General features: G+C 36.1%; 2 protein-coding genes across 11 annotated transcripts in view; both read right to left on the reverse strand.

Moving 5' to 3' along the window:
- LINGO2 (leucine rich repeat and Ig domain containing 2) overlaps positions 1–23,413 on the reverse strand; it is a 1,134,307-nt gene that overhangs the window by 796,030 nt on the left and 314,864 nt on the right. The window lies entirely within an intron of this gene.
- LOC112649598 (60S ribosomal protein L37a-like) lies at positions 11,245–11,686 on the reverse strand. The gene has a single exon (XM_025431895.3). It carries the CDS (start codon positions 11,595–11,597, stop codon positions 11,319–11,321), a length of 279 nt encoding a protein of 92 aa, XP_025287680.1. The 5' UTR covers positions 11,598–11,686; the 3' UTR covers positions 11,245–11,318.

Below are 23,413 nucleotides of genomic sequence, written 5' to 3' on the forward strand. Positions count from 1 at the left end.
AAAGTGGTTCTGAAATTAGATTAAAAAATGTCATGTGCTCAAGCCATGCTTGCTTTTGGAGCCCACCCACCATGCTGTGAGTAAGCCTAAACAACTTGGCAGAGTCTCATGTAGAGAGAAACTAAAGACCTCAGCTCATTGCCCCTGGATTAATTAACTGCCATATGAATGAACTATCTTAAAAGTGGATCTTCAATGTGCAAGAGGCATTTTTTTGGGGGGGGGATAATTTTTCTCCACCCTCATAGGTTCTTGGCTGAGATTCCCGTGTAATAAAAAGAATAGGAGAAAAACATAAGTTTACTAACATAAGTTTACTAACATGTATGCCACCCATATACATGGGAGATACCTAGGAAAACTAAACCACATTCCTGAAATGACTCAAGCCACCACCTTAAACACCATCTCTAGCTAAAGTCAAAACAAAGATGGGAGTGGGGGGGGCAGAGTGGGGTGAGGGTGCAGTGGCAGTTATATGAGGTTACCAAGCAAAGCAACAAGGGTATTGTCGTTATGTAGATCTAAGTGGTATCTTGTCCACTGATAAGTCACTAGAGATTTAGAGTCCTTCTCTTCCGTACAGAGAAGGAGACACCCTTACAAATGGAGTTTCCCTTATAAATGTAAATGTCTTTTAAAAAGGCTAACTTCTCATTTTTCAGAGCTTTTTCCCTGCTATTTAATTGTTTAACCATAATTGTTATGCCAAGGTGGCATATTTTGGATGACATCTTTTGCTTCCCTTCAATATCTATAATCATTTTATTAAATCTATCTAGCAATTGTTAGGCCATATCTTGCAACTGCTTTCATCTCTGTACTCGGACAAACTTAGACTGAATTGATAGGGTTACATAGTGACTTCAAGTTCATGACCATTCCTTCTTAAGTTATGAAATTAAAACTGTATTTTACTGGCAATCAGGAAAACAAAACAAAAGCAGCTTATTTATACCACATGGAACAGAAAGGAGTCTGTTTTCAGGAAAAGCCCTACTAAAATTATAGGTTTATGTACATGTTCAATACTCGTTATTTTCTCAAGCCTGTAAAATTTGAGGAATGATTTTGAAACTGCTGAAAAGCATAAAGTTGAACAAAAACCAAAATGGCTGCACTAATGCTACAGCAAAGCTTGATTTCAAAATAACCTTTTTCCTCTCTGCTGCAAACCTCTCCTCCTCCTTTCTTAGTCTTTTGTTTCAGGAACACGGTACCATCCTAAAGACATGAGGAAGGAGGCTGATAACACATACACAATTTCTGTCAAAATGGATTAGATCTTGTATTTTCCTACAACCACCCCACTTCCTCCAGGCAGGCATGTAGATTTTGAAGGCCATAGCCTGCTGCAGCTTCCTTTGCCTGGAGAAGCAATAAAGCTATCGTTCCTCTTTATCCCAAACTGTCTGGATGAGTTATTTGGGTTCTGAAAGCACAGAGGTCAGTTTTCAACAACAGTTTGTTTCATAGTAATGCAAAAGTGATATAGGGATAAAGTCACAGCACTGGACAATGGGAACTGGGCTCTAGTCTCTCAGTATAGAGGGAAAAACTTATGACCATCCCCTAGCTTGGAAGAACTGGCTTATGAAACAGAACTTTGGAAATGAGGAACAAGATAGGTCATTTGTTCCTAGACCTTGAGTCAAAAGTAGGGTCATAGTCCACAAATCAAGATATAAGTCCAATTAGCAGGCATTTGATTAGGGCAGATTTAACAAGTCTGATTTGATGTTCAAGGAGTTAATTGGCCTCAGATGTGGGAATAGGCAGGCCTATCCTGGGGGACTAGAAACCAAGCATATCATTTTATTGAGTTTTGTACCAGACCATATGCGTCATTTCAAGATTCTAGTGCCAGAATGGCAAACGAGTTTCAACTTTCAGACAACTCTGATTTATTAGTAGTGCTTGCCTAGAGTAATATATTGAGAGAGACTGTGAGGCAGCATCCAGGCTCAGCGGGAAAGACGGGATGACTGATTAATGATGTCTTTCACCAGTGCAGACAAAGCTACGCGACATGCATACCATGCCTTCTCTAACCCTGTGTTAAATGTGACTAATTACAACATTGTAAATGTGCCCCTCATCACAGAACCCAGTAGGAAAACAAATGCAAGATACCTTTATTGCTTTGTACAGTATCAGGTGTTCACTATGAATTGAAGAATAAATCTATAGTCCTAAGATTCGTGTTAAATTGGCAGTCTGAAATAACTTGTAGTATGACCTTGAACAAAGCACTTGATCTCTTTTCTTCTGTAGCATAAGAATATAAAGTCTTAACAGGATTGTTAGGAGGGTGAATAAAAGAACACAAAAGAAATATGCTTTGTAGACCATGAAGGCTATATGCATATTAGTAGTTATTAATACTTTTATTATGGCACATTCTTTCCCCATTTTGGCCCAAACTTGTCTTATTTGTTTCAACTCTTTCACTCTCTACACCTAATCCATCACAAGTGTTATTCAGTCTCCCATTATAAAGCAAAAGGCCTTTCCTTTCTGTTCCCACGGAAGCCTCCTCAGTTCCTTTCTTACTACCCAATACTTGTATCATGACATCATCCTCAAAATGGATAGGTTTTCTTGAATAAAGTACTTATCTACAACTGGTAAAGCTATAGATGGAATAAACAAAGTCAGGACAAATGGTGAAGAATCAGGTAGACAGACCCAGAGCATCAAGGGTCCAAGTGGACGCTAAAATCTAGAAATAAGAGTATAAATCTGAAGTGTGAGTCTAAAATCCAGGTAAGAGTCTGGCATAGCCAGAGTCAAAACGCAGAGAGATAAACAGGCAAAAAGATGGAGGACACAAATATCAAGCTTTCTAATAAATCCACACTGAAAGTAAGAACTTCTATCTGCTTCTCCAGAAGTTGCCATTTTATGTTTCCCCGTTTCACTCAGATCATCTCATTTTCATGGATTTTTTTAATATAAGGATTTTCATACATGCATTCTTTTTTTCATATATACATTCTTTTAAGAAAAAGTGATTTATTCTCAAAAACTTGGAAAGCCACCATCCCATGTCAATCTTCCTGCACTGTAAAATAGGTTTGCATGCTATTTCCCAAATATTGAGTACATTTTCCTATCTCTATTTTGCTTATGCTCTCTGTGTCATCCTCAGACTCCTGTCCTAACTTCCTTCTAGCCTCCCCTATTGCCATTTTCTCCATGGTGTAAGATACAGCTCATATGGCTCCAATTCTGAGTTAACACCTTAACACCGGGAGGAACCTCTGTCTCTTTCCCTCTCCTTATAGAGTCTTTAACATTATGCATTTAGCAATTACCACACATCATATTGCTAGCTTTCTTTGACAAATGCAGGTACCTTATTTCTTCATACTGGATTGTAAGTTCACTCTCAAAATGATATCAAAAATGGTTGGTTTTTAGGGGAGGGACAGCACTGCACTGATACCATGACCAGTCACTCCCAATAAACCTTCCTCTCTTGGAAAAAAAAAAAAAAATGGTTGGTTTTTATTTCTCTAACTGCATTTTACCTATACTAGGGGCCTTTTAAATAAATATAAATTCACAATATAATTGGCTTATAGATCTTCTTCTTCTTCTTCTTCTTCTTCTTCTTCTTCTTCTTCTTCTTCTTCTCCTTCTCCTTCTTCTTCTTTTAAGATTTTGTTTATTTGACAGAGAGAGACAATGAGCAGTGAGGGAGTGGGCAGAGGGCCAGGGAGAAGGAGACACCCCACCAAGCAGGGAGCCAGATAGTGGGCTCAATTCCAGGATCCTGAGATAATGACCCGAGCTGAAGGCAGATGCTTAACTGACTGAGCCACCCAGGCACCCCTATAAATACTAATTTTTGTTATAAATGGATTCTACTGATTCTAGAATTAACCAACACATAGCCAGAAAAAAAAAAAAAAAGAAAGCACATTAATTTTCATCATGCATGACAAACACCCAGATGTATTCTTTCCTTAATCACAAACCAAGCATCAGATCTAAAAGGGTATCTCTATAATGCTATACTGGATTTAAAAATATTTTTTCACTACTTGGATGATTTTAAACTACAATTTTAAAAGCGTCAATGTTCCCATGCACAGAAAATTTCTATCACCTATTCCATCTCTTAGACAAAGTTAATCTGTTTTGATTTCACAATGCCAAAGCATTTTCAAAGACATGTTGTCCTTTTCTAACTTCAACTAAAGAGACACTGTTTCATCCAACTTGTGGGAAAGTTTTAGTTGATGTTAAAAGTCAAATTAATAAAAGATAGTATCCTGAAATCAGTTCAACCTGATGGTTTTATCCGAATAAATGTTGTGGAAGAATGAGCTCATTAGTGTTAAGAGAGAACAAAACTAACATAGTTCTCTGAGGAAGAGGGAAGAGAAAGTGATGAAAAAATTTGTATGGCTTCAGTGGAAGTAGAGGAATATTCTTTTTAAAAATATTTTATTTATTTATGAGAGAGAGAGAGAGAGAGAGAGAGAGAGAGAGAAAGGAACACAGGCAGAGGGAGAAGCAGGCTCCCTGCAAGGAGCCTGATAGGAGACTTATTTTGAACCTCGGGATCACACCCTGAGCCAAAGGCAGACACTCAACGGCCGAGCCCCCCAGGCATCCTGAAATATTTTTATCTTTCATCTTCTGTACCATGGTCTGGAATTATAGCTGGTCCAGTATTTCACCAAGTATTTCTTGATGGATTTAATGATGATCTCTTGACATATTTGCCAAGGAAATGTATCCATTCCATGCAATTTTGAGTGTTTGCTTCCCAATCTACTGGTAATTAACATGAAAAAAGACACAGACACCTAGATGTCTAGCCCAAGATATTTAGATCAATAGTTAAGAAATGGTGATGATAATAGAAGAACAGCAGTACCCAGGAAGAAGGCAGAAGAAAAATCCTGATAGAAGTGAAAGATTGTAGTCACACTGCACTGCTTCTTCTGACACTGTTCAGTCCAATAAGAAAAAATCTGGGAAGAACATGGTGAAATTATTTTAGAGCCAATAAAATTACTGTGAATGGTTCTATCTTTGAGTAAAATGAAACATGGCATTAATGGATTGTCATGGCATGGGTAGGTCATATGTTAATGCCATTCCCTATGATTTTTCCAGCCCAAGAGTCTCAATATTTGCATAATGCTAAAGCATAAAGCTACAGGGCTGAATGGGGATCCAGTTACCTTAACAGAAAGTAACTTTAGGTGGATAGTAGTGATATCTAAAAGATTAAAGGCAAGTAGGGTGCTGAACTATCAAAATAACACACCAACCAATCAGAACAACCTCTGGGTGTGAATAACTTGCATGGCCACACCAACATGTACTAGTTTTGCCTGTTGGTCACTTATGAGTGATTTCTTTTCATTGTCTCCAGTGCCATCAACATAACCATCATTTTAGCTATTACAGTGAGATTCTTGTAAAACAACCAAAAGGCATTTGAAAATGAGAAGAGACTATACCTCTTGCTCTATAGAGAAGAAAGACCTGGTCAGGACTGAAAAGCTATGAGATGTGTCCTCTTCCATAGTCAACAGCTCTCTGCTCCAGTAAGCCAGACTTTTCCTGACCCTTTCCTGGAAGCTGAACGTGGGAATCTGTAGAATTCAGGGGAGGAATACTGCAGAAGGCATTACAGCCCTGCCAAAAGCCTTGGTATTGTTGATTATGTTCCAGCACAAAGAAAATCTGGTTCGGATTATTGTTGGCTTTTCAGTGATAATAAAATTGGCCAGAAGACCAATTCAATACTGGTAATAAACATGTCCAGGGACAGAAAAATGTGGCAGGTCAAATGAGTGCCAGCATGTCAGTCTGAAAGTAAGCAACAAAAGGTTCCTTTGATTGATGGTTCCTCTTATTTTTTTCTCATTAGGATTAAGGTGGCCCAGAAAAAGTCCTAGGGCAAGGTCCTAAATACATGTCTAAGGTATGATCCACACATTTGCAAGGTTTGGAGGTGGAATATGGTAAGAGGACAACCATGGGAGTCTAGCAGGAGGGACAAGCCCTGACAGAATTTTTCTCCATTGACGCACTTTTGAAACTCAGTTTCAAAGTCATGTGGATGCCATGATTACTTGTGCGAGGAAATACATTTAAAACAATGTCCCAATTTCTGTTCATGGTTAAAATGGACCAAAACTATTATTTCTTTAAATAGTCAATTCTAGTGACAGAAATTTAACACTTTAAAAATAATTTATTAAAATAGTAAGAATTAGGAGCACTGCACATGGAAATAATGCTATGAAAAAGAAGTCAAGGAATTTATCTGACTCAATTCTACAGAACTATAGAGTAGAAAGAGACCTAAGGGTTATCTATCCATCTTTGTGCTAAAGCAGAAATACCCCCCCTTTTTTTTTTTAAGATTTCATTCATTTATTTGAGAGAGAGAGCACAAGCAGGAGAGGCAGAGGGAGAAGGAGAGAGAATCTCAAGCAGACTCCATGTTTAGTGTGGAGCCGGACACAAGGCTGGATTCCAGGACCCTGGGTCAGGATCTGAGCTGAAATCGAGAGTCAGACGCTAACCGACCACACCATCCAGGCACCTCATAGAAATCTCTTCAAAACATTCATGATAGGCAGGTGTCTGGGGGCTTGTTAACTGCAACTAGGGATAATGAGCTCATTCATTTTTGATACAGTGTATCGAATTACTCCTCCATATAGTGACTTTAAGTCAGCTTCCTTGACCTCCTGTTCACAGTTTCTAGTTGCACCCAATAATTTCATCTACTCTTTGGCCTGACATATGTTCATTTACATTCACAGTGAGGGGCTTATACACCAAAAAACCTGGGCAAGTTCCTTAACCTATCTGTGCCTCTGTTACTAATTTTTAAATGGAGATTATAATAGGATCCATCTCAGAGAGATGCTTGAAGGACTAAGTGAATAAATACATGTAAAGTATTTAGAATCATACCTGACAAATGACAGTCACTCAATACATGATTGTTGAATGATTTAAGGACTTTTGACAATTACACAAAGAGTGACCACTAATATGTTGGAAAGCATATTTAGAATTCTAAAAGATTTGATTAGGTTATAGCAATCTAACAAAACTCACAAGATTAAAATTAGTAGTGATAAATTAAAAAAAAAAAAAAACAAAAACTCTGGGGCGTCTGGGTGGCTCATTTGGTTAAGTGGCTGCCTTCAGCTCAAGTCATGATCTCAGGGTCCTGAGACAGAACCCCAGAGTCTGGTTCCCTGCTCAGCAGGGAGTCTACTTCTCCCTCTCCTTCTGCTGCTCCCCAGCTTGTGCTCTCTTTCTCTCTCTCTCTCTCTCTCTCTCTCAAATAAATAAACAAATAAATCTTTTTAAAAATTAAAAATACTAAAATAATAATAAAATAATTCTATACCAAAAGAATGTTTAGACTGCAACACTGACTTAATTTATGATGGAAGAAAACAGGACTGAATGATAAAAGAAATGAAAACTTTTGGAAAGTTTCTTTTTTCTTTTTTTGGGGGGAGGGGGCAGGGAGGGAGGGAGAGGGAGGGGAGGGGGACGAGGGCCAGAGCATGCTGCCGGCTACGCTCCCTTGGAAAGTTTCTTGACCACAAAACTAGCTTAAGTTAAGAATATGACTTGGCTATTTAAAGTCAGTGCAGAGTCAGAGCAGTACATGTAAGAAAATGTGGATTGTATGTGACAGTATACTAAAATATATATGCTACCCAAAAAAGTGCCACTTTGGCATGTGGATTATTTTGAGCTGGAACCAACCAAGGCCCAGCAGACTCAGAAAAAAACTTTTACTTCTTCCATAACTAGCTAAAAGAATTTAGATAGGTGGTCTGGCCTAGAACAGAAGCTTTTACCAGAGATATTATTATTATTATTTTTAATCTAAAAAATGTACCTGCATGGCAGGGCAAACACCTGATTACCAAACATCTGCTCCAACCTTCCTGTAAATTGCCCTCCTCCCCCTTTGAAGAGGCCCCTATACCATACCTTATTCTAGGATGGCACATTAGCCTCAATTCCCTGACTGCCTTGAGTCTCACATTTTTTACTAGGCTCTCATACCTATGAAATTAAATTTGTTTTTCTCCTGTAATCTATCTATGTCAATTTAATTATTAGACGAGTCAAAAAAACTAAAAGGGAAAAGGGAGAATTTTTCCATCCCCTCAATAACTGTCTCTCTCTAGACCTGGATCTAGATATATTTGGGGGAATGTATAGCCAATACCTTTGGGGAGTAGGTAGGGTTGGGTGATTTGGATGTTGCATTGTTGCAAACTCCTCAACCATATAAAATATAAATATATATATATATATTTATATATATAATAAATATATATCATTTATATATATGATTCAAATCATAAAGGATATGTAGTCTAGGCCTGCATTAATGGAAGTAAATGTTATATTCTTATTCATGTGCTCTAAATTTTACTAGACCATGTTTCTTACCCTTTTCATGCTGTTTAGCAGTCTGGCTAAGTGTAATTCTTCTCAGATTAATGGTTTTAAATGCATAAAATAAAATCTAGAGGATTAAAGGAAATTATATTAAAATATCAAAATGATAAAACCATTGATATATTCATATATAATCTAGCTGCAGATAAAATACCAAAAATTAATTTTGAAATAGAGATGAGCTTATAAAAATTTCAAATATCTATAATAACTATAATGAGATATAAAATTATCTGTGATTTCTCTTAGTTACAAAATCACAAGTATTGCAATCCTATTGCCCTTTGTTGACTACATTTGTAATTGAAGGAAGAGATAAATTTTAGTTGGAGATTAGCTTTGGATGGGAGGGGAAGGGAAGATCTTTTCTTCCCCCCATTAAATTCTCACACAGTGTGGATTGATTAGACACATATACCAAGAATCTGTGACCGAATGAGGTTATCCTATTCTTAGAAGAACATCAGTGAGTCAGAAATAAGCTAGAGGAAGACATAGAGCAGAGCAAGGGGTCTGGAAATCATGTCAAATGAGAATGCTTAACCTACAGAGGAAGACAGCCTGATAATTGCCTTCAAATAATAACACAGAACTTTTGCCATGTGCCAGATACTGTTCTCAGCACTTGTGCACTTGCATTACACAGGCCAGGACTTCTCCCCGACCCTTTCTGTAATCATCCAGCTTTCTTCACAGAAGGAGCCTCAGGGACATTATCACTGGTGTAGTTAACCAGCTTGGCTTTTTCTCCTATTTGATCAATTCATTTCAATTCAACACGTACTTATTGAGTTCCTACTTTGCATATGAATGGGACTAGAAACTATCAAGGACATTAAGAGAGGAGAAAAACAGAGAAACCCAAACCAAGACAGAGACATAGACAGACCAAGAGACAGAATATCAAAGGCCTGAGTCACTAATCAGATTACATTTGGGGGATAGAAAGGGAAAGGCAGAGTATTTGATTTATAAATAATGATTTATTTGTATGTTACCTTTTTCCAGAAAGATAAAATTAAGAGGGTGGAAAAGCAGTTGTATATATATATATTTTAAATGTATCAGGCATAACATAAATACCATAATCATCAAGAACATACATTCAAAACCAAATCTATTGAAACACTGTCTGACAATAGATCACTGGAAATCAGAACTTTTCAATAAAATCTAGGATAAAAGTCTCCATTGCTATAATAGAAAACGACAACAACAACAACAAAACAGTACTGCAAATCCACAGATGAAAGAATGACAAATTTGGTCTGGAACAGATTGAGAGAGGGGGACATTTTACAAGGCCTTGAGGGATGAGTAACATTTCAACAAAATGAACATCGAAGGAAATGCTTGTCTCCCAGGCTGATGGAAGACTGGATGGAGAGTCATGAAAGCTCATTCTAGAAATAAGGATAGTCTAGATGCTAGATGAGTAGGCTGGGCCAAGGTAGGGTAGAATAATATAGGATACAGCTATGAAAAATGATTGGTGGCAGATTGTGGACGACTTAGAATCACTGGTTAAGAAGTTTGCTTTGAAAAAAAAAAAAAAGAAGTTTGCTTTGGTTTTCTTGTCATCTTTTTATTTACTTATTTTTATTCAAGTATAATTAATATACAGTATTATATTAGCTTCAGCTATACAATATAATAATTTGACAACTCTATACATTTCTCAATGCTCATATAGATGAGTGTATTTTTTTAAACATTTTATTTATTTATTCATGAGAGACACAGAGAGAGAGAGAGAGGCAGAGACATAGACAGAGAGAGAAGCAGGCTCCCCGCAGGGAGCCGGACCTGGGACTTGATCCTGGGTCTCCAGGATCCACCCGGGGCCTAAGGCAGACACTCAACTGCTGAGCCACCCAGGCGACCCTAGATGAGTGTAGTTTTGATCCTCTTTATCTATTTCACCCACTCACATGCTCCCATACACCTTCCCTCTGGCAACTACCAGCTCTCTATATTTAAGAGTAAATAGCCAAGATATGGAAGCAACCCAAATGCCCATAGCAAAAAAGGATGGATAAAATGTGAGATGCAGATAGATAGATAGATAGATAGACAGATAGATAGGTAGATAAATAGATAATATTACTCCCATAAAAAAATGGGAGTCATAGAAGGCTTTGAATACAAGAAATGAAATGACCAGGTCTGTTTTATGAAGAGAACCCTGGCCACTCAATGAAATACAGGGTAGACAGACATAAAGATTAGAAGCAGGAAAATGTGTTAAGAATCTAGACAGTTCAGGTGCTTCTTCTACTATATAATCAAATAGTGTAGCTTCAGCTCTAATATAAACTTTGATTTTACATTTATTATTTCACTCTTCTCTTTTACATGAATTGGTAAAAAATGTTTCAACAAATCCTGGGGCACTAGACTTCAAAGAAGCATATAAAGAGAGGTCTCATGACATTTTCCTTCTTATTCCATGTATATGCTTTATTAAAATTCTCATTTAATTTCCCAATTCTTTGACTCACTCATGCTAAGTGAAAATCTTTTAGTTAATTTGGATTTGATTTTTAGGAAATTATTTTCAATTCAGTGGTAAATTAATATCAATAAAGAAAAGCAGCTGGAGTTGTCAAGATGTTAGAAGGAAACTCATTCTTATTAGCATTTCCTTTTATACTTATCTGATAAAATGAAAACAAATGTATTGTTTTCCACACTGTATTCATCATTGCTGATGACATTTTCTTTACCTATGCAGCCTTTCCTATTAAAAAAATTATACTACTTGTTTAAATTATAACTTTTTTTATTATTATATAAATTAACCCATTTATTATAGGCTAGCAATGTTTCAAATGGTGGAGCTTCTACTGGTCTTTCAACTCCTTCAGTCTTCTGATAGCCGACTTTACTGTGACAGCAGAAGTGGTGTTGTAGGTCCAGGCACCACCAGCTACAGTCTTCATGCAGGAGCCACAGTGCCAGATGCCCACTGCTTGCCTTTTCATCTTGGTTTTGCCACAGAAGGAGCAGGTGTACTTGGCGTGCTGGCTAATCTCAATCTTCTTCACCATCTTCCTGAGGGAAGCCCCGTAACAGGTCCCATATTTACCCACGATTCCGACCTTCTTAGTGCATTTGGCCATGTCACCACCAACCAGGTCCAAGCCCAGAGAGCTTAAATTATAATTCTTATTGAAACTTAAAGACAAAATGAATGTTGTATGGAACTTTGACCAATGGTTCAACTTAGTTCAATAAAATTCCAGAGATAATAAGTAGAGTACTTTATTAGGCCTATATTTTGTCTTCTCTGCCCTACAAAATTACAGAACTCTGATCTTCCTTAATAGGGTATCTTGGAATGATATGAACATCTCACCTTCGTCACAGGGATTTTCCAGAAAATAAGCCACTGGATCACATTGCCACACACAAAAATAAATAAATAATAATTATAATTTTATTCACATCCCACATAATTCTGAAAAAGACACACACACACACACACACACACACACACCACAAAGCTTCCATGTGAGAATACTGATTCAGCCATGCTCTTTCAATATTCCTACACATTCTTCCTCCCCTGTCCACCCAGAGTACTCCAGCAATGGCACTGCCTGCATCAAGCTTTCATGGTATCCTACTGACAGAGGAATTCCTTTTTCATTAGCATTGATTCATACCTTGATTAGAGGACATATTACATTTTATTCTAATTATCTGCTTACAGGGTTGTCTAGTCTCTCTCCTACACTACTGTCTCACTGAAGGGGCCCATCTTTTGATGACAAAGAGAAGAAACTAGCTTGGGATGAGCTGGCTGGTCTTTCAGTGTGAACAACTTCTTCACAACCACACACATAGACAACTTAGTATTTTTTATATTTATAGCTAAAGCTGTTGGAAACCCTGACCTCTTCCCCCAAAACAGAGATGGGATGCTTCAGTACAGTTCCACCCTGGACTGTGACAGTAGGCATGTTCTAACCAATCTTACACGCTAATGCAGACATGTCCTTTAGTATAGTTAGCCCCTATTTTCTACCATACATCATCCTTCTTTGCCTATGAGTTCTTAATCCTAGAATCAAGCATTTTCGATTCCAAAACCTTCCTTCTCAGTCCCTTTTAGAAGTTGTCCTTTACATAGCACTCCATGATCTACTGCATAATCTTAAGTTCCCTTGGACAGTCTTCAGAGTCCTTCACATTGACCAAAGGCTCTAATTTAGTTTGCTACCCATTCAAAAGTAGGCTTGTTATTCTTACCAATCATCGGTAGCAATTAAAAATATGTATAGAAATCTAAATCTGAGAGATAGAAAAGAAAACTGAGATGCCAAGGTATATTTCTATAATTTTCTGCTTTCAAAGCAAAGGTTTCACAGTCTTTGCCATAGTCAATGCAACAAGTGTAAATGTTTAAGTTTATGAAATATTTGGGAGATACTGAATACTATAAGTTTATGAAATGTTTGGGAGATACTGAATATTCATAGCTTGAGTTATTTTTCCATGGTTTTCCAGAGGTTGGAAGAAAATAACTAAAATGTGGAATTCTGGAAATGAATGGGTAAAAATCGAGGTTCAGCAATATGATATAAGAAAGAATAGAGAGAAAGTACCTTTCCATTTAAGACAAGGCTACTGATAAGAAGTACCTAAAGAGATCACTGCCCTCAGATTTTTTTTCTAATCCTCTAAACCCAATTCAAAGCCTGCCATATGCAGATTTCACAGGTCTCCCTTCCTTCTACTGCACTCATAAATTGCATTTCATAATTTATGGTTCATTTTGTACTGACTTACCCTGAACAATTATAACCCCAGTGATACAGAACTTTTTCCCCCTAATTCTTTTGTATCCTTTTTATGCCTACTCTAGTACTGAACATATGATATATGACTGACCGATTAGATAGTTATAAAAATATGATTTCAGGGGATCTCTAGATGGCTCAATGGTTTAGTGCCTGCCTTCAGCCCAGGGTGTGATCCTGGAATCCCGGGATCGAGTCCCACATCGGGCTCCCTGCATGGAGCCTGCTTCTCCCTCTGCCTCTTTCTCTCTCTCTCTCTCTCTGTGTGTCTCTCATGAATAAACAAATAAAATCTTTTAAAAAAATGATTTCAACACTAATAAGATTGAATTAAGATCTATCAGAGGTAGGTTTAAATTCAGAAAGAATCTGGCAAAATGCTTTGGAATTGAAGACTATACCATCTAGGCTGTTTTTAATAAATGATTGGAACCACTCACAACAAGCAAGAGAAACTGAGCCCAGAAATAAGGAATCTTTCAAAAGTCATCATACTGAATTCATAAGGCTCAAAACATGTAAGTGAATACAATTGTGTGAAAGTTTAGACAGTCCGTTACTATGGTAATTGTTAATGTGAATTTTCATGGAGAGATGCCAGAAATGTTTAAATGCTGTTATGCACCTATTTTATAACAATATACAGAGCTTCTTATGTTGAAATTCTATTATATTTCCAAATCCAAATGTGTTATATTGACTTGATGTTTGCAAACTTAATCCTAGTAAATATCATTTTAAGCATTTTGAAAAGTTGCCCAACATCCATAATAATAAACAGCACTTGGAACTAATGAAGCTACTTCATCTAAGCAGATCAAAGAGCTTTTAAAGATTGATGATTTGTCAGTATTCTCTTGCTTTCTACGCAGACTTTATTCTTCCTATCCTGTAAAATAATGGTCTTATAGTTTTGTTTTGCTAAATGTACAGTAGTAGTCTTCCCCAACCTGCCACTGACCTGACAGAAAATTCAAGAACACTGAACTTTACATCTATTTCATTTTTGGCAAATTGGGTAATTTTGATTCAGTATAGGTAAATTACTTGACTTCCATTGTTTCATATTGAAAACAGAAGGGAAATCATGTCTGATCTTGTTTATTGCTTTATCTCCAGTACCTGTTAGAGTCTCTAATAAATAAATAAATATATGCTGGGTAAATACTTTTTTGAATGAGTGAATGAAGTAGGCATAGCAGTGCAGGGATAGAAGTTGTACAGTGAGGACTTCAGAAAGATAATCAAAAGTAAACCTAGGCCTGAGACTTGCTCTCTGAAAGAAAACAGTGATGAGAACAGGCAGGAGGCAGGACTGGCCAGGGGAGAGTTGGTATTTCTCAAGTCATGAACTCAGAAAGGCACTGAACATTTGCATAGAGAACTAGATACAGGTAACAAGTTTTTCTTGATATATATATATTATCTGCTTCAAAACAAGAATAATTTATAGGAATCTTACCCAAAACTTGGTGGACCAGGTCTTCTGTTAAATTTCTTCTGATCAAGAGATATTAAACGGAAATTGATAATATATACTGTGGAAAATATCAACATGTTATCTTTCCTGATATAACATGCTTATTGCTTATTAGTATTAAATAAGGAAATATCAATGAGGTCTCCACAGGCTCACTTAATTTAGCTATCCTTATTTTTCAGAATCAATTAGTTTATTCAAAATAAATATTCATACCAAGAAGGATTTTATAAACCTGTTTGTATTATTGAAAAGAAATAGGTGAATGATTATTTTATACCCTACTGGCCTTAACAAACATATTATGTATATTTCACTTCATAATGTCTTAATTTCTATAGAATAGGGGTTGAGAGCTGGCTGTCCAAGTGAACACACAAAGGCCTATTTACCTGTCCAGTCTACTAACACTGTCTTTTCTGTGCAGAACATTCTGTTTTCTTGGTCATTCCTATCCCACACCCTTCCCTTCTCCTTTCACACCTACTGCAATCCTATTAATACTTCAAGACCCAACTAAAATATTGTCTACTCCTATGGAGATTGTCTTGCTTAGAAGAGTCAGATTTCCTGCCATCTGCAATCCTCACTTATCACACTCTGCTTTACATGCTCCACATCCTCTTTTCCTTATCAGCTCATGATCCTTTTGACGGCAGGGACCAGTTCTTTTTCATTTTTGTCTTTCCAGAACCTGAATATAGCAGATGCTCAACAAATACTGAATGAATAAATGGTTGAGTGAGAGAATCAACAGATACCTTAAATGAAGACAATGTCTTCTCTGTGAGTGAAAACAATCTAAATGCACTGGGTCATGACAGGAACAATCAAAACTGTGATGTGAATGAGAAATTAACAAACTGAGAAACAAGACTTCCTGAATACCAAGTCCAGATAGGTGGTAAGAGGTCAGTGTGTATCAATTCTCAGATAATCTAAATCTAATTTTAGCTTCATATTTAGTAACAACTTTAACAAAGATTTTCTTACTCTTATATCATTATTTTAGAACCTATTTCTTATTTGATAAAAATAGAAATAATTAGGGCAAAATGTTCATCTTTTAAGTGAGTAGACCCTCCTAATACAGAACAGTCCCATTTAACATGCAGGAAGAAGCAATTTACTGAATAGTACTCTAACTTTAAGGAAGTCTGTACAGTTCTATAGTTTAGTCCCAAAAGACCAAATCTCCATTAAAGGCCAAAATTATCCTTTGAAAGAAAAGTATGCTTTCTACAGTTGTATGTGTAGTAGATGTTTTTGAACTATAAGATCAGGCTTCATAAATATATCCCTTTGTTCTTTTCTATGCTGTGCTTATTCTGTTTGTTCAAACCAAGAGCTAGAACATAAAAGGATTCTTTCTCTAGAGACTGCATATTAGAAAGTCATGCATCTAAGTGCACAGAACATTCAGTCTGCCAAGAACAAAATCAAATATCTGAAAATGTAGTTTGATTTCTTGGCTAATAACATCTCATAGTTGTCAACCTACCCTTTTGAACAGAACTGGTTCCCTAAACAGAGCAAAGTAACAATGAGAAATGTTGTTGGGATAAAGGGGGATGTCTGGTGGTATAGTGCTAAACTAGCCTCCATGCTGAGAATAAAATATGAAGACAGACAGTAGAGGTTTCCTCCTTTGGACCTTTGAACATTACTCTGCAGTCAGAAAATATGGAGAAGGAGGAGTTGGGAAAACTAAAATCTGAGGTCATGAATTTCTTTAGGCCCAGTGAATGGAAGGGTAGAAAGTAAGAATTAGGGGGTGAGATTTCCAGAAGTTTTCTAGATTTAAATTTAAATATACCAGAATCTCCTACAAATGCAGTTCAAAGTTGGACAGAGAAACAAAATTCTACAAAACCACTGATCTTCAGAAGAAGAGAAATAAAGTGAGAACTGGGCAGTGGGGGGTGGGGAGGAATGTTTGTGAATCAATCACTTTGAATTAAAAGCATATGTGGCCCAGGGAACTTGGGATTCACAAGGTCAAAACTAGTTTCATAATTATACTAAGACATCACTTGCCTTTTCATACCCACTCTGTCAGGACATGTCAAAACAAGAATATTTTCCAAAAGCTATATGACATGTAATATCAGACCAGACTGAATAATGCAGAAGCAGATATGAGAATCTCACCATCTTCTATTAGGTCAGATATTAAAGAGATTGTTGAAAATATAAAACAGTGCCATTCTTTTCATTATTTTTTTTCTTGCTTTAAAAATTACTAAATGTTGTTTTTACAAAATGTATTTTTAAGATGTTTAGTTTTAAGCAATCTGTATATACCCAAAATAGAGCTCGAACTCACAACCTCAAGATTAAGACTACCAGACCAAGGTACCCTTATAAAATGTATGTTTTAACATATGATTATTTACTAGTTTTATTCTAAATAAATCAATACATATTTCTAAAATTGTTATTTTAATTTTGAATATGGTAAATATTGATATATGTTACACAAAAGTTCTCAAGGATCCTCAATAATTTCTAACACTCAAAGATGCCTCAAGATCAAAAGTTTGAGAACTACTGGTTTATACAATCTTAAAAATGACTTTATTATTATCCATTTGCTCAAGCTAAGAAGCTTCTAATAATCTTTCATTATTTTCTTTCACTTATTTTTCTATAACTCAGCTATTACCAAAGCCTGTTAAGTACTACTAATAAAATATATCTCTGACCTGCTTACTTCTTTCTATTCCTACTATGTCACTATAACTTGATACCCACATCTTCTCCAGCATGGCAGCAGCACCTTTGCTGACATCCTTACTTCCCTTCTTGTCTCACTCCAATCCATTCTTACTCAGCAGGACAGGGTTTTTTTTTTTTTTTTTTTTAAGGATTGATTGATTGATTGATTGATTGATTCATGATAGACAGAGAGAGAGAGAGAGGCAGAGACACAGGCAGAGGGAGAAGCAGGCTCCATGCCGGGAGCCTGACGCGGGACTAGATCCCAGGACTCCAGGATCGCGCCCTGAGCCAAAGGCAGGCACCAAACCGCTGAGCCACCCAGGGATCCCCCAGCAGGGCAGTTTTTTCCAATACTTGCTACAACCTCAATGTTCAGATTCTGGGAATCTTTCAAGGATGTAGAAACAGGTTTGGGTCTTAAAAAAAATACTCAATTTTATTTTTAAAAAACACAAAATCAAAACAAATTCATATTCATTTTAAAATCTAAAGATTGCCATACCAACTAGTCAACACAACTCAATTGGTTATAGAAAAGTTATACCTAATCAGGGATATGGATACGGTTTAATATGCATGATAAAATGTTGAATAGGGTCTCTAGAAGGGAGCATATTTGGTTCATGCCTATTAATCCATTTTGTATATTTTCCCACTTACTATGATTTTTTTTTAATTAAAAAATTTGTCTGTTTGTTTATTTATTTGAGAGAGAGCATGGGCAGTGGAAGAGGGGCAGAGGGAAAGGGACAGAGTCTTAAGCAGGCTTCACACCCGGTACGGAGCCCTACATGGGGCTGGATCTCATCACCCTGAGATCATGACCAGAGCCAAAATCTAGAGTTGGACACTGAAAGGCTGTCCTTGGCCATTTGCTACTATTTTTTAATGCCTACCCTAAGTTACTCTACCAGTTTCATGTGTTTATTTTTTTATAATCCTACTTATCATAATCCTGTAATTATCTTATTTACCTATAGATTGCTAATTGCCTACATCCTCCAATAAAAATTTGTCTTAGGGCAGGAATTAGAGATGCAAGATGTGAATGTGTGGTATGAGGGGGAGGAGGACAGAAGTGTCCATTACCTAACTCATGTCTAGAGACTAACAACAAAGTTTCAAAAACTATTTAAAGAATAGATGAAAAAATAGTGGCTCCTCATCTAATAGTTGTGTGACCTTAACATCCATGTTTCTATTCAAATTTCCTTATCTGTCAAATTGGGATAATATTAGCTATGTTATACTTATTCACTTGTTCATTCATTATATATGCATTTGTCAAGAATCTATAACATTCAAGAAGACATTGTTCTAAGCATTGAAAATTTAATGAACAAAGCTTTTTGCTCAGGAAACTTACATTCTAGTGGGAAAAATAGGCAATAAACAAGTAAATGAGTAAAACGTATATCAAAAAGTGATATGTAGCTATTGCAAGGGAATTATTCTTAACCAGGTAGCAGGACATGTTTTAAAATAAGAGTTTTGTGGCTAAATTATCCTAAAAGTTGCCTACTTCTCAAGCTTTTTTAGGATTCTGATTCTTATAGGCACTCCCAGAAATGGAACTAGATTGTGTCAAGGAATTCTCCAATTTCCTGGGAAGAGGGTGGCAAGTCGGACCCACTGTCAGCTTGATGAGGAAAAAGTACTTTATTCCTGACAAATCTATAGGACTGAATGGCTGTTTCTTCCCCTGAGTTGGAATAGATTACCAGCAATACCTGTAATAAAAATGGCTACAGAGCACCTGGGTAGCTCAGTCAGTTAAGCAGCTGACTCTTGATTTCAACTCAGGTCATGATCTCAGGGTCCTGGGATCCAGCCTTGTGTTAGGCTCTGTGCTCAGCAGGGAGTCTGCTTGAGGATTTTCTCCCTCAACCCCTTCCCTCACTTGCATGCATGTGCTCTCTCTCTTTCTAAAATGAACATATATATATTGAACACTTGTACCATTTATTTCTCACAACTCTGAGGTAAGTACTGTTATTACTCCATTTTTCACACTAGGAAATTGAGTCTCAGAAATTTAAGTGGGGAACCACTATGTGGCTGGTTAGAGGCCCTTGCTTCCAAACACTGTGCCAGACATTTCTCCATTATTTCACTTTCCTAAACACCTATTAAGGATGAGAAGAAAGACATCACTGATTTAACTTCTAGAAGTGAATGGAGATTGTCTCATCTTCTCCAGGACAGGGCAAAGAAATATTTCCAAATGAAGGGGGAAAAGACATCACTTATAAACATGGACACCCTAAAGTATCCACAGAATGTAAGTTCATTAATTATTCTAAGCAACTTCTGCCACATATCAGGAATACTGATTGATAGAAAGGTTAAGAGTAATTCCTTTGCAATAGCTACATGCTCTTGGATCCTCCTCTGGTTCATTAAGTAGCAAGCCCAGAGATAGTCTCCCTCTTCCAAATTAACTCAAATGTTTTAAATGTTATTTGTGGCCTCCTTAGTTGAGACCAGTCATCTCTTGGCCTAAATAAACATCACTCTGAAATCCTGAAGCTCTCTGGGAACACCAATCCTATCTCTCTGAAGGTATTTGATTTATGTCTATAAAGTTACTCTGGGATGAGACAAGGAATAATTATAGAGAAGAGTCTGTTATTGACTCTTGGCTGTTTTTGGAGTTATTTTTCTCATAAATGTGACAATTAGAAGACAGAAATTAATATTTAACTAGGTTCCTAGTGAGCTGTAATAGCTGCGTTTTTTTTTTTTAAGGACTGTGATAAATGCTAGTTTGAAACAACTCAACAACTAATGGCAGCAGGGAGACAAATTCTGATTAAGGCTATTGTGCTGTAACTCCTCCAAATCCTATGAATATCTTTAGAAATTAAAATATATGCTGCACCTTCAAATAAGAAATTCTTCACAAACATTCAAAGCTCAAGATAGCTCAAGATATAATACTAGGTTGAATAATAATAAATAATCAATATTTGATCTTTGTGATCTAGAAAAATATCTATCATTCATTCAATTCAACCTAAGGTAAAACTTAAATTTTTAGAGTGAATTATTTCCAGTGATTCTGACCTTAATAGGAATGGGTTTCTATCTATTTAAAAAAAAGCATTCAGTATCTTGTTTAGTCCTTGTCTTGTACAGAAACCTTAGTGATTTCATGACCCCAGGTCACAGCAATAGATAAATACAACAGGTTTAAAATGACAGAAAGAGAGAGAAGGAAAAATGATAAACGATAAGGGAAGAGACAGAGAGAAAGAGAGAAAAAAATATAGAAAATATTCAAGAGCGAGAACAAAGAGAGAAATAATATAAAGAGTGAAAATCCAGTGAATAAAGAGACCTAGAAAGAGATTAAAAAAAAAAAAAAAAAAACAATGAAGGAGGAGAAGCAGGAGTGAGAGAGAAGTGTGGGGTAGCTATCTTTGCTCAGGAAAGTTATTCTGACTATATGCTGAATCATAAGCAACTATAGCTCTCAAGTGTTGTTGCTGGTCTTGATAGTGGTGTCATTGCTTACACCTTTCATATACAACCTATTAATAAAAGTATGTATTTTTTGCTTATATTCTGTTTCCTACTGTTTCACTAAACTCAGTTATAAAGGAAAGAATAGGATAGTAGAATTAGAAAGATCTAGGTTCAAAATATTGGCTCCACTTCTGGCTACATTAATTACAGAAAATAGGGTAACTTCTCCAAGTCTTGTCTTCTCTTCTTCCAAATGAAGTTAATTATAAAATCGACCTTGAATGGTTGTGATAAAATTTCAGTAAATGCTATGCATATGTACCCATCTTAATATGGATGCTTTAGATTTAAAATAAACTATCTTTGCTTAAAGTAAAAGAAGGAAATAATTCAACGTGAGAAGTAGGGTCAGGGTATTAGGATAATTTTCAAAGTTTGGAGTAATAAATTTATATTACTGGTATAATGGAAATGCATGTATTTATAAAATATTTAACTTAAAATACTCAGTACTGCATATTATTTGTGATATTTGAAAAACAATATCACAGACCATTGTATTTTTCATGTTCCATCCTGAATTGATCTTTTTAAATGATAGCCCATCCCCACCATCTAATAGAAACATTTTATTACATTCCAGGAAAGTAAAGCTCTTAACCTAGGCTTTCCAGTGCCAAAATTTCTATTTGGGCACAAAACATCTACCATCCAGCTTATGTGCATTTTCAAAAAGAAATAAAGTAGACTCTTGGCATTATAGAATTAATATTCATAGCTTACATTTCAGGAGGGACCCCAAAGTTCCAGGATATAGAGTCAATTTGTCATTTCTGATATATGGATTATTGTTATAAGTACTTCAAGGCTAATGTGAAGACTGAATCACTGAGTGAGAGTCTAGTAGAGACACTAGAAGACACATCTCAACAGGTTTGCATTGTTCTCTCTTCATTATCATGTATTTATTTTATAGAGGAAATCATATGCTAAACAGGTATTCAGAATCTGAGGACTGACAAGTTCCCTGGAGGGACCGCTCACAATTGGTGAGAGCTTACCATACATCAAAAGTTATGAATATTTGAAGTTCCTTGCCTCAAATAGGTCAAATCAACACATTACATACACCTCTTTAATGTACTCTTTAGGCACAGACTACTTACAGTAGAAAATAGTGCAAGTCTCATGAAAGAGGATGAAAAAGAAGTACTTGGTAGTGTGATATGTTCAGATGCTCTCTGAATTGGGGGTGAGAAGATAGTCGTTGTTCTAATATGCTATTGAACATTTTTTGGCATGAAAGGTTCATTTTTTCCCTAATAAAATATCTGAATACCCTGTGAAATCAATGGAATAGTAAATTCTTAAGATTGAGACTTCCTTTGGGATTAAAGTGGAAATAAAATACGAATTGCCTTTCATTAAATTTTCTTATTATGTCTTATGAAAATTAATTACCTCTTGAACAGATCTGATGTAAAACAGTTATACATTGTATGTTTCCTATTTCCCACACAGCATCTTTTCAAAAAATTAATTATAGCCAATAGTTTCAATTCAAAAGGGAATAATTAAAAGCAATGTGGGGGAGTAAAGAGATAATGATGTCATTTTAAAATTAATTGAAGTATTTAAAAATTAACTGGCCTTTCTTAGAGTTTAATTTCTGTTTAAATTTAATAGTTTACATACATGTAAGAGTATTCAATATTTATATTAAATTTGATTTTGAATGTTATAGTCTGAGAAATCACTTAAAAGGTAATTTCTCTTAGTTTTTTTTTAATCTTTCAATTTGTATAAGATAAAATGAAATATCTTAGATAAGGAACTCCTTTCAACTGAGAACAATAAGCTTGCATACATGACTGTCTGCTACATTTTGTATATGTATGGGAACTTATTAAGGTAAGAGACAATGTCCTTTCATGTCTCTAATTAAATTAGCCCCCTTCTGTTGATTTTTAGTTACAAAGACAAAATTCCAGAAAATGATGATACATCAGACACACACATACACCAACCATTGGAAATAATGACAAACCCTGGTCATGAATCTATTTCTAACCAAGACATAGACAGAAGGCTCACAGTGACTTTCTCATCCCAGCCATGAAGTCCCCAGGATGAATGTATACCAGCACCGATAGCAGTTTCCAATTGGGATAAGTGAATTTAAGGATACAATATCCACCTCACTCATCTCTCCAATGTAGTCAATCATGCCTGATTCTTTGTCCACTGAAGAACCTCTTACCGTAAGCTGCAGCGATTTATTTCTGCCCTGTTTGAACCAGTCACTCCCAAAATGAGTGGGACAGAGATACTGGAGGCCCAGCAGGAATTAATTTATTTAGATTTTTTTTTTGCCATAAACCTGTCTGCTCTAGAGCAATCACTCCTGAGAGTACTATATTTATTGCAGTTTCTGGGAATTCTCCTTTTCTGAAAGAATGTAAAG

The sequence above is a fragment of the Canis lupus genome, chromosome 11 (assembly GCF_003254725.2).
Source record: "Canis lupus dingo isolate Sandy chromosome 11, ASM325472v2, whole genome shotgun sequence".
In the NCBI taxonomy this organism is placed as follows: Eukaryota; Metazoa; Chordata; class Mammalia; order Carnivora; family Canidae; genus Canis; species Canis lupus.